Here is an 11,623-nt window from a genome sequence, read left to right as displayed (position 1 = left end):
CTTTTACTTCTTATGATATTCATACCTGTCCTGTGACCCTTATCTTTGTCAAACTATGACCTTGGCTCATCCTCCTATCTTGTTTGAGACAACGATTACAAACCTCCCCCTCCTATCCCCACAATAACTTTCACAAGTTTCCAAGTACCAGCTTCACTTTCAGAGCCATTTTTAAAACTTGCATTGTCTTTTCTATTCTTCCACATTTTTAGGTCATTCCGGTAATCCTTGGACCTTACCTTCTGTCCTTTGTCTTGCCTATTTAGCCAATGTTGTATTCCCTGTTCTCCATATTATGGTGGCATCCCTCCAGTTGTTGCCCCCTTCAGACTATATGTGACTCCAGTATCAACTCTTGGTAGTTACCATATAGCAAAAATAGCCTTATCCTGTTCTTCAGCATCACTATGTGCATATTTAATCAGCTCATCATCTATTATCACCTAGTTCTAATTGATATCTGATGGATACAAAGTGCACAGGACTTGAACACTTGTTATGATTTATTCAGATTGTGTAATCAGTGCCAATTAACTTGATGAATACACCCAGACAGTTTGGCTCCCATGTTGTAAATGTACTGTTTTTCTATCACTTACTCTGGAGCTTTCCATTCTTTTGCTCTCCTCATTTGTGATGTACCATACCCTGGATTAATATTTATTTCAGTTGGCCTTTCATGTTACCTTAACACTCACCAAATGTGTTCTGAAATCTCAGCTACACTAAATGTCCTTCTGTCCTGTTAGCTTGACTACAGTCGATAAGCACCCCTACACTGCAGGTGAGGAAAGGAAGAGACTCTCAGATTCCTAGTCCTTATTGGGACTCAGGGCAATAAAAACTTCTATTAACCTACAAAATCAAAACTCTCAAAACACCCACTGTTCAACTGCCAGTGTCAACACTACTGGCTGCAATGTTGTCTTATCTGCTCTTCACAATCAATTGAGAATCAATCTTTGTAATCTTTTTTTGTGACTTTAATCTTTTTACTTCTTACTTCTAATCTATGTGTGCGTGTGACGTTAATATTTCTTCTCACATTCAGTAATTAATAAACTGACTCTTCCTTCGATTCACTATTTCAGAAGCACAAGTTGAATTGGGTTTGGGACAAAGGTACCCACCAGGGAAGGGAGCTTTAATTAATTAATTTTGTTGTAACCAGCTGTGGGAACAGGTGAATAAAGAAGGACAGCCAGTTCATTCCTCCTCAGCCCAGGCGCTTAACAGTTTCCGGTAACCCATCTGGAACTGTAATGAATTGGGGAACGTCACTGGGGTCTGATCATAACACCCTGCATTCAGGATATTCAAGTGCTCAGAACAAGTGAAGCTGACTGTAGTCCCTTCGCAAACCAGGAATAATCCATCATTAAGGTATGCATTATCCCGGACTCCTGCATCCTCTAGTGGGGGTTTTAACCTCTGAGCTGATGGATGGTCAAACTGTCCATGGAGTTATTTGACTTATTTTCTTTTAAATTGCTGTTTCCTGAGACAGTAGCATTTGCTTAATCCTTTGATTACAAGAGCTAAGTCTTTTTGAAGGAACAAAATAATGTTTAAATTGTGTAAACTGCAAATCCAGGGAATTCTCAAAAACAACTACCCGGGCACATTCCAGTCCAATCTTATTTGAGCCGTTTTCACAGTCAGCCTGCTCCACAGTAAAGATGTTTCACTTGACTCTATTTCTCAAAGAGTCACAGAGTCACCGAGTCATCAGGTCATAGAGATGTACAGCACGGAAACAGACCCTTCGGTCCAACCCATCCATGCCGACCAGATATCCCAACCCAATCTAGTCCCACCTGCCAGCACCCGGCCCATATCCCTCCAAACCCTTCCTATCCATATACCCATCCAGATACCTTTTAAATGTTGCAATTGTACCAGCCTCCACCACTTCCTCTGGCAGCGCATTCCATACACGTACCACCCTCTGAGTGAAAAAGTTGCCCCTTAGGTCTCTTTTATATCTTTTCCCTCTCACCCTAAACCTCTAGCTCTGGACTCCCCCAAACCAGTGAAGAGACTTTGTCTATTTCTCCTATTCATGCCCCTCATGATTTTATAAACCTCTATAAGGTCACCCTTCAGCCTCCGATGCTCCAGGGAAAACAGCCCCAGCCTGTTCAACCTCTCCCTATAGCTCAAATCCTCCAACCCTGGCAATATCCTTGTAAATCTTTTCTGAACTCTTTCAAGTTTCATAACATCCTTCCAACAGGAAGGAGACCAGAATTGCACACAATATTCCAACAGTGGCCTAACCAATGTCCTGTACAGCCACAACATGACCCCCCAACTCCTGTATTCAATACTCTGACCAATAAAGGAAAGCATATCAAACGCCTTCTTCATTATCCTATCTACCTGCGACTCCACTTTCAAGGAGCTATGAACCTGCATTCCAAGGTCTCTTTGTTCAGCAACACTCCCTAGGACCTTACCATTAAGTGTATAAGTCCTGCTAAGATTTGCTTTCCCAAAATGCAGCACTTCACATTTATCTAAATTAAAATCCATCTTCCACTCCTCAGCCCTTTTTCCCATCTGATCATGATCCTGTTGTAAAAATAATTTACTCCCGCTGTGTTGCATATTGTTATCACAAAATCCAACGTAATTTGAGTGTAGGGGAAACAAAATTTTTGGGTTTCAGCTTTGGGCAGTTCGCATAACTCTTGGTTGATGCTGGATGCGTAAAACAGTTGCTCCTGTGAAATGAAGATAGTTTCAGACTGCTAAGAATTTAGTTTAAATGTTTCAGACCGGGAATGTTTGGAATAAACCCTGAAGGGGTTGTTTGAGACTGAGAAAGTCTAAGCTCAGTTGTTGCTAGCGTCTGGGAAGTACTTATTGGATTCTCAAGATGGGAAATTGAAGGCACAGTTAAATTGAGCCCTACAGATGTGAAATAGAAGGAGATTCTCTCTGATGTGAGTATTGCAAAGGAGGCATTTTGGATTTGACGGGGCTGTATTTTACCATGTGATTCTAACTCATTAAATGTGTGTTATATGTAAAGAGTTTAGCTTATTCCATGTTATTTTAATTTTTTTGCATATAAACTTCTGTTTTATTTTACCATTGAGCCTCTAACACTGCGTGCTTGTGTTTTAGTGAAAGACTACCTCATCAAAACCAAAACACACAATATGATCAATCAAGCCAGATTTCAGTCTGGGATCTGAGTCGTCCAGTTATAACATCAGCTGAGATCATAAGACAATATAAAGATTACAATCAAAAAGTGGTATCGACAGGGTGAATGTGGTCAGGATTCCTCCTCATGTGGGTGAACTAAGGATCATTGATTAAAAATAAAGGGTCAACCTGCTTAAGAAAGGAATGATGAGAATTTTTTAAATGGAGAATCCTAAGTCTTTGGAACTATCTTGCTTAAAAGATGGTGGAAACTGAGTTTTGGGGTAAAGGTAGTTAGAGTCTTGATAAGCAATGGGGTGAAAGGATATTGAGATTGATGGAAAGTGGAATCATTGGATCAGCCATGATCTTATTGAATGGTGGAGCAGGTTTGAGAGACACTACACCTTCATTGATTTGTACATTCATGTGTACCATCCATTATCAATGATTGATGAGATGACTGAATATGATCATTACATTTGCTGATGGCACCACAATAGGTGGGAAGGCAAGTTGTCAAGGGAAGTCTGAAAAAGGGGTACATACAGGTCAAAGTGAGCAGGCAAAAACAAAACTGAAGTATAATGTCGGGAAATGTGGAAGTGTCCACTTTGGCAGGAAGATTAGAAAAGTGATATACTTTTGAAAAGGAGAGAGATTCTAGAACGGAAAGATACAGGGTGATCTGGGAGACCTAGTGCATACTAAAGGGTGACTCAGTGGTTAGCACTGCTGCCTCACAGCACCAAGTACCCAGGTTCAATACCACCCTTGTGCAACTGTCTGTGTGGAGTTTGCATGTTCTCCATGTGAGTGCATGGGTTTGCTCCGATCTCCTCCCACAGATCTGCAGGTTAGCTGGCTTGGCCACGCTAAATTGCCCCAGGGTGTCCAGTGATGTGCAGGCTGGGTGGATTAGCCATGATAAAATGTGAGACGTAAATGTGGGTTCACAGGGATAGGGGTCTGGGTGGCATGCTGGTTGGAGGGTCAGTGTGGACTTGATTGACTGAATGACCTACTTCAACACAATTGGGGCTCTACGATTCATGTATTGTTAATACACAGGCCCAGCAAATGGAATGTTGGTGTTTACTTCAAGGGAGAATGGTATATAAAAGTAAAACATTTCCTGCACCTCCACAGGGTCTTGGTGTAGCAATATCCAGAGCACTGTGTACCGTTTTGATCTTCCTGTTTGGATGGAAAGATATAATTGCTTTCAAAGCAGTTCAGAGAAAGTTCACTCAAATCATTCCTGGGATGAAGGCATTTTGCCAAGAGGAAAGACTGAGCAGGTTGGGTCTATTCCCATTGCAGTTCAGAAGAATAGGAGGAGATTCAAAAATTTAGGATTGTGGTAGGACTGGATAAATGGATGCCAGGAGGATTACTCTTGAGTGGGAGACAAAAGCTAGGGGATAGAGCTTAAAAACGAGGTCCCCCTTTTAATACAGAGATGAGAAAATGTTTTCTTTCTCTCTCGAAGGTTCATTGGAATGTGGAATTCCCTTTCCCGAAAGGTCACAAAGGTTTTTAAATTCATTCCAGGCTGATTTAGATAGATCTTTTGTAGACAAGGGAGCCACAGAGTTAGAGAGATGAACAGCACAGAAATAGACTCTTCGGTCCAACCCGTCCATGCCAACCAGATATCCCAATATGGCCTCATCCCACCTGCCAGCACCTGGCCCATATCCCTCTAAATCCTTCCTATTAATATACCCATCCAGATGCCTCTTAAACATTGTAATTGTGCCAGCCTCCACCACTTCCTTTGGCAGCTTGCTCCTTACATGTACCATCCTCTGCGTGAAAAAGTTGCCCCTTAGGACCCTTTTAAATTTTTCCCCTCTCACCCTAAACCAATCTCCTCTAGTTCTGGACTCCACTACCCCAGGGTAAATGACCTTGGCTATTCACCTTATCCATGCCCCACATGATTTTATAAACCTCTGTAAGGTCACTCCTCAGCCTCCAACACTCCAGGGAAGAAAATGCCCCAGCCTATTCAGCCTCCCCTTATAGCTGAAACCCTTGAATCCTGGCAATGTCCTTTTCTGCACCGTCTCAAGTTTAACAACATCCTTCCTATAGAAGGGTGACCAGAATTGTATGCAGTAATTTAAAAGTGGCCTCACCAATGTCCTGTAGCTAAGAGTGAGTGCAGACAGCAAAGTCAGAGTGACACCACACTCGACCAGTCATAATCTTCCTGAATGATAGAGCTGACCCAAAGGCTGTATTCCTGATGAAGGGCTTTTGCCCGAAACGTCGATTTCGCTGCTCCTCGGATGCTGCCTGAATTGCTGTGCTCTTCCAGCACCACTAATCCAGAATCTGGTTTCTAGCATCTGCAGTCATTGTTTTTACCAAAGGCCTATTCAACTAGCCTACTGCTGCTCCTTAAGCCCTTTAATAAAATAACATGCAATTTGTGGAGACAGCAGATTTTACCGTGTCAAGTATGCTGTGATGTGGCTCTGTGTTTTCATTCAATTGATTTTATGGTGACCAAGGAATTAAGGTTAGTCCATGAGTACATACTGTAAATGCATAATATTAAAGGCATAGGAAAGGGGGAAGCATATTAGACCCCTCACTGCTTCGGGAAAGAGCTCAAATCAGTAACGTGGGGAATAGATACAAAGAGAAGGATGCACTGTCAATGTTTGTCTCTGAGTGTCTCTCTCAGCAGCACGGTTCATCTGAATTGATGAGAGCTATTCCTCTGACATGGATCAGAGGAGAAAGGATCCCCTCCACTGCCTGGCCAAATGGGTCATAACAGGACATTTCCCTGTCATAGGCCAGCCCGGGGAGAGCCACTTCCCTGTGATGTGATAGGTGATAGGCCAGCCCGGGGAGAGCCACTTCCCTGTGATGTGATACGTGATAGGCCAGCCCGGGGAGAGCCACTTCCCTGTGATGTGATACGTGATAGGCTACACTGGGGAGAGCCACTTCCCAGTGATGTGATACGTGATAGGCCAGCCCGGGGAGAGCCACTTCCCTGTGATGTGATACGTGATAGGCCAGCTCGGGGAGAGCCACTTCCCTGTGATGTGATACATGATAGGCCACACTGGGGAGAGCCACTTCCCTGTGATGTGATACGTGATAGGCCAGCCCGGGGAGAGCCACTTCCCAGTGATGTGATATGTGATAGGCCAGCCCAGGGAGAGCCACTTCCCTGTGATGTGATACGTGATAGGCCAGCTCGGGGAGCGCCTCTTCCCTGTGATGTGATATGTGATAGGCCAGACTGGGGAGAGCCACTTCCCTGTGATGTGGTACGTGATAGGTCAGCTCGGGGAGAGCCTCTTCCCTGTGATGTGATACGTGATAGGCCAGCTCGGGGAGCGCCTCTTCCCTGTGATGTGATAAGTGATAGGCCAGACTGGGGAGAGCCACTTCCCTGTGATGTTTAGATTTAGATTAGATTACTTACAGTGTGGAAACAGGCCCTTCGTCCCAACAAATCCACACCGCCCCGCCGAAGCGCAACCCACCCATACCCCTACATTTACCCCTTACCTAACACTACGGGCAATTTAGCATGGCCAATTCACCTAACCTGCACATTTTTGGACTGTGGGAGGAAACCGGAGCACCCGGAGGAAATCCACACAGACACGGGGAGAACGTGCAAACTCCACACAGTCAGTCGCCTGACGTGGGAATTGAACCCGGGTCTCTGGCGCTGTGAGGCAGCAGTGCTAACCACTTGCCACCGTGCCGCCCACGTGATATGTGATAGGCCAGACCGGGGAGAGCCACTTCCCTGTGATTGTGGCAGAAATGACAGCTTCCAAATTGTCATGTACCCATTACAAATCAGGAGACCACAAACAGGAAGTGCCTTCAATAACAGAGCTACAGCTGCCTTGGAATGACAAGGACAGAACCATAGTGAGCCACTGAAAAGGCTCTTCAGCCCATCGAGTTTGCATCAACCAAAACCAACCACCTAACTATTCTAATCCCTTTTTTCCAGCACTTGGCCTTGTATGCCTTGGTATCACAATTATACATCTTAATATTTTATGTGTTTATCGGCTTCTCCCACACTTGCAGGTTGTGAGATCCAGATTCCCAACAGTCTCTGGGTGACAAAATCTTTTATAGAATCATACTGTCCCTACATTTCAGATACAGGCCATTCAGTCCACACCAGCCCTCCAAAGAGCATCCCACCAAAACCCACCCTATCCCCATTACCCTGCATTTCCCATTGCTAACTCCCATAACCTGCACACCTCTGGACACTGCAGGGTAATTTAGCATGGCCAATCCACCTAACCTGCACATCTTCGGACTGTGGGAGGAAACTGGTGCACCCGGAGGAAACTCACACAGACACAGGGAGAATGTGCAAAAATTCACACAGACGGTCGCCCGAGGCTGGAATCCTTTTTGTCTCGTCTCCTCTAAACCTTCTGTCCCTTTGCCTTAAACCCATGCTCCTTGCTCACTGATCTTTCCATCAAGGGGAAAGATTTCTTCCTACTAGCCTATCCACGTCCTTCACAATTTTATACATCTTAATCCTGTCCTCTCTCAGTCGCCTCTGCTCTCAAGAAAATAACTCCAGTCTGTCCAATCTCTCTTCCTAACTGAAACTCTCCAGCCCAGGCAACATCCTGGTAAATCTCCTCTGCACCCTATCCCATGCTATCACATCCCTCCTATAATGTGGATTCCAGATTCCAGTTTGCATATGTTGCTTACCCACCATGCTCTTGATTAGTTAGAAAGCTCAGAAATGACTGAAGGTGTGAGGGGGATTGTGCCCTTTCTAAGAGATTCCTCGATCGCTCCTTCAGCAGGAATGGACACCCACCAGGAACCGAGGAGTATTGCTAAAAAGAAAGAAGACATGATCTTGGAGTTTGTCACCTTGCAGTCACCAGCACTAACACAAGGATGAGAAACGTCATCACTCCATTCTCCAAGAGTATCAATCGTTCATCGTTTGGTATTCCCGTGTTTGTCCTGATGAATGCCAGATTTGACAATAATTGTCTTTTCAGCAAAGCCAGCGAGTGTTGGAACGGAGGAGAAGGACACGTCTGGCACAGGGGCTCCCTGGCATCAACACGGTTTTTGGCTTTGTTCTGTATTGATGGTTAACGTGTAATGTACATGCCACTGGTCAGTGCTTGCCTGTGAGTCAGAATGTATGTAACACCACCATCTGCTTACAGGGTGATCATGTGTGGCTCGAAACTAACACAGGAGGAGAGTTCAACGCAGCAATTGGAGCAGTGGTGAAGCTGATGGGTTCCGGCAAGATGCTACTATTGGATGATGAAGGAAAGGTCAGTCAGCAACCTCTGTCCACACTCATTTCCACCTTCATCAGGGCACGCTCCCCTCATCTTTAACTCATCTCATCCCTGCTCCATTTCCTTCGGGAGTGACAGGCCTCCAATCTCTGAGAGTCGGCGCTGGCTACATTTCAGTTAGCTTGGCTGTGTCCTGGGTGGGCAATAAGTGCAGTGGAAGGATGGGGGGGTAGACAGGAGCAATGTCAGACTGGCCATCATCCTCTTGAATGGTGGAGCAGGATTGAGGGTTGAATGGCCTAATCTTGTTCATATTTCTTACAGTCTAAAAGACTGCCATTCCCAAATGCACACACTCACACACCGACACAGACACTCACGCACACACACACACACACACACACGCTCACTCTTACACACACCCACACACTCACAGAAACACACACTCTCACACACATACCCACATGCACACACACACACACACTCTCTCTCTCTCACACACACACACACACGCAGACACACTGACACAAACACAATATGATATAATGGAAGCAGCTCATACATGGGGCAGCACGGTGTCTCAGTGGTTAGCACCAGAGACCTGGGTTCGATTCCATCCTTGGGTGACTGTGTGGAGTTTGCGTGGGTTTCCTCTGGGTGCTCTGATTTCCTCCCACAATCCAAAGATCAGCAGGTTTGGTGAATTGGCCATACTAAATTGTCCATAGTGTTCAGGGATGTGTGGGTTAGGCACATTAGTCAGGGGTAGATGTAGAGTAATGGGGAGGGGATTGGGTCTGGGGGGAGGGTTACCCTTCAAAGGGCTGGTGTGGACTTGTTGGGCCAAATGGCCTGTTTCCACACTGTAGGGATTTATCCTTTATCCTTTACATGCTGTGAAAAATGTCTGATTTCATGGCAGTCTCTGTTTTGCCTTTAGGAGCAGTGGGTTGGTACCTCGAACTTTAACAGTGTGCGCCCCATGCACCCTACCTCAGTGAAGGGGGTAGATGACATGATCCGGATCGGGGACTTGAACGAAGCTGGGATATTGCACAACTTGCTCATCCGATATCGGGAAAACATCATCTATGTAAGTCCACCTCCCCGGAGAAATGTAGCCTCAGGTATAATGGGGCCTGCATCTTACAGCAGCAGTTAGGGATGGGCAATAAATGCTGGCCTAGCCAATGACGCCCCACAACCCGTGACTAGGTAAGAACAAAATGCCACAGTGCACCGAGACGGGGTCCTGCTGCGGTCACTGAGTGTTACGATAGTGGTGGGGTAACATTACCGGCTTGTACTTGTTCAGGCGACTGTCCGAGCAAACTGCAGGAACACTGGCAATGAGGCTGAGAGACTTGGTCTAGAGCCGGGGTTTCAGAGACTGGGTGAGGGAGAGGAGAACAGAGTTTACAGAGGGATTTCCGTACTCTGCAGCCAACAGGTGACTTAAAGCGAGGCCACAGGTAGAGGTGTGACACAAGGTGGGAGGGGGGGAAGCGCACACAGAGTGTTCAGGTCAGGGCGGTTTGGGAGAAAGAAGCCATGAAGGACTTTGAATTCCTCTTCAACAATTTAACAATTTTAAATCATTGAGGCATCAGCGAGGGGGCCTGACAGAATGGGAGCAGGGGATGTGCGTGTGTGAGTGTGCCTGTCAATGGGAGATTTGGTCAATGGTGGATCCTCTCAATGAATAGGTTTTCAATGGTGGAACCGTCATGGTGGATCCTGCCAATGGGTAGGTTTCCGTCAATGGCAAATCCTATTAGTGGTGGAACCTCGCAGTGGGTGAATTCTCTCAGTGGGGAGGTTGCCATCAGTGGCAAATCCTGTCAATGTTGGAGCCTGTTTGTGGGTAGGTTCCTGTCACCGGTGGATCCCATCACAAACAGCTTCAAGTCGTGGCTCGCTGATCTGCTGGTTTACACTGACCTCCATTGTGTATTTTTTTGTGAACTGCTTTCCCTTTTGGGACAGCGGGAGGACTTCCAGGCCGATGACCATCCTGCATTCTACACACTCCTTTCATGGCCAACATGCCCTGGTGGGGATTCAAAGCTGGAGCCTCTGTCTCAGTGGTAGGGATATTACCTCACTGCAGCACAGCGGCTCCAGTTTTATGGTGATACCCCAAGTCTGAATCCAGCCCCTTGTTGGTGGGTCAGTGACATTAGTCATGGAGTCATTGAGTCATACTGAATAGAAACAGGCCATTCAGCCCACCATATCTATGCCGACCAATAAACACCAAACTACACTAATCCCATTTACCTGCACTTGGTCCATAGCCTGCTAAGCCCAGGCATTTTAAGTGTTCAACCACTTCTTAAATGTTGCCTCCCCCACCCTCTCAGGCAGTACATTCCATATTTCTCTCACACTCTGGGTGAAAAGATTCTTTTCCTCAGGCCCTTTCTAAACCACTAACTCCTCACCTTCAGCTTATGCCCTCTAGTCTAAGACACATCTATCAAGGGGAGAATATTTTAATGATCTAGCCTATCTATTCGTCCCATAATTTTGTATATGTCAATCAGATTTCCCCCCTCACCCTCCCCTGTTCCAGGGAAAACAAGCCCAGCCTATCGCTCCTCATAACTGAGATTTTCCTTCCTGGGCAACATCCTGGTGAATCTCCTCTTGCACTGTCTCCAGTGCAATCATCTCCTTCCTATAACCAGAACTGCACACAGTAGTCCACCTGTGGCCTAACCAATATCTCATAAAATTGTAACAAGACCTCCCTGCTCTGTATTCCATGCCCTGGATAATGAAAGCAAACATCTTTGTACCTACTCTATCTACCTGTGCTGACAAGTTCAGAATCAATGGACATGTACACGAATGTCCCTTTGTTCCTCAGTACGGTCCAGGCACCTAATATTAATCCTTCCCTTATTAGACTTTCCAAAATGCATCCAGGAGAAAGTGAGGACTGCAGATGCTGGAGATCAGAGCTGAAAAATGTGTTGCTGGAAAAGCGCAGCAGGTCAGGCAGCATCCAAGGAGCAGGGGAATTGACGTTTCAGGCATAAGCCTTTCTTCAGGAATGAGGAGGGTGTGCCAAGCAGGCTAAGACAAAAGGTAGGGAGGAGGGACTTGGGGGAGGGGCGTTGGGAATGGTGGAAGGAGGTTAAGGTGAGGGTGATAGGCTGGAGAGGGGGTGG

At 46.0% G+C, this 11,623-nt stretch overlaps 1 protein-coding gene across 1 annotated transcript in view; it reads left to right on the top strand.

Moving 5' to 3' along the window:
* LOC122556262 (unconventional myosin-VIIa-like) overlaps positions 1-11,623 on the top strand; it is a 74,833-nt gene that overhangs the window by 591 nt on the left and 62,619 nt on the right. The window contains exons 2-3 of the mRNA XM_043702890.1: positions 8,367-8,480; positions 9,388-9,540. Of these exons, the coding sequence (XP_043558825.1) occupies positions 8,367-8,480; positions 9,388-9,540 (267 nt within the window). The remainder of the gene's footprint in view (positions 1-8,366; positions 8,481-9,387; positions 9,541-11,623) is intronic.

Source organism: Chiloscyllium plagiosum, chromosome 13 (assembly GCF_004010195.1).
Source record: "Chiloscyllium plagiosum isolate BGI_BamShark_2017 chromosome 13, ASM401019v2, whole genome shotgun sequence".
Classification (NCBI taxonomy): domain Eukaryota; kingdom Metazoa; phylum Chordata; class Chondrichthyes; order Orectolobiformes; family Hemiscylliidae; genus Chiloscyllium; species Chiloscyllium plagiosum.
Note: the sequence above shows the minus strand (reverse complement) of the source record. Positions and strands in the feature narration are given on the sequence as shown.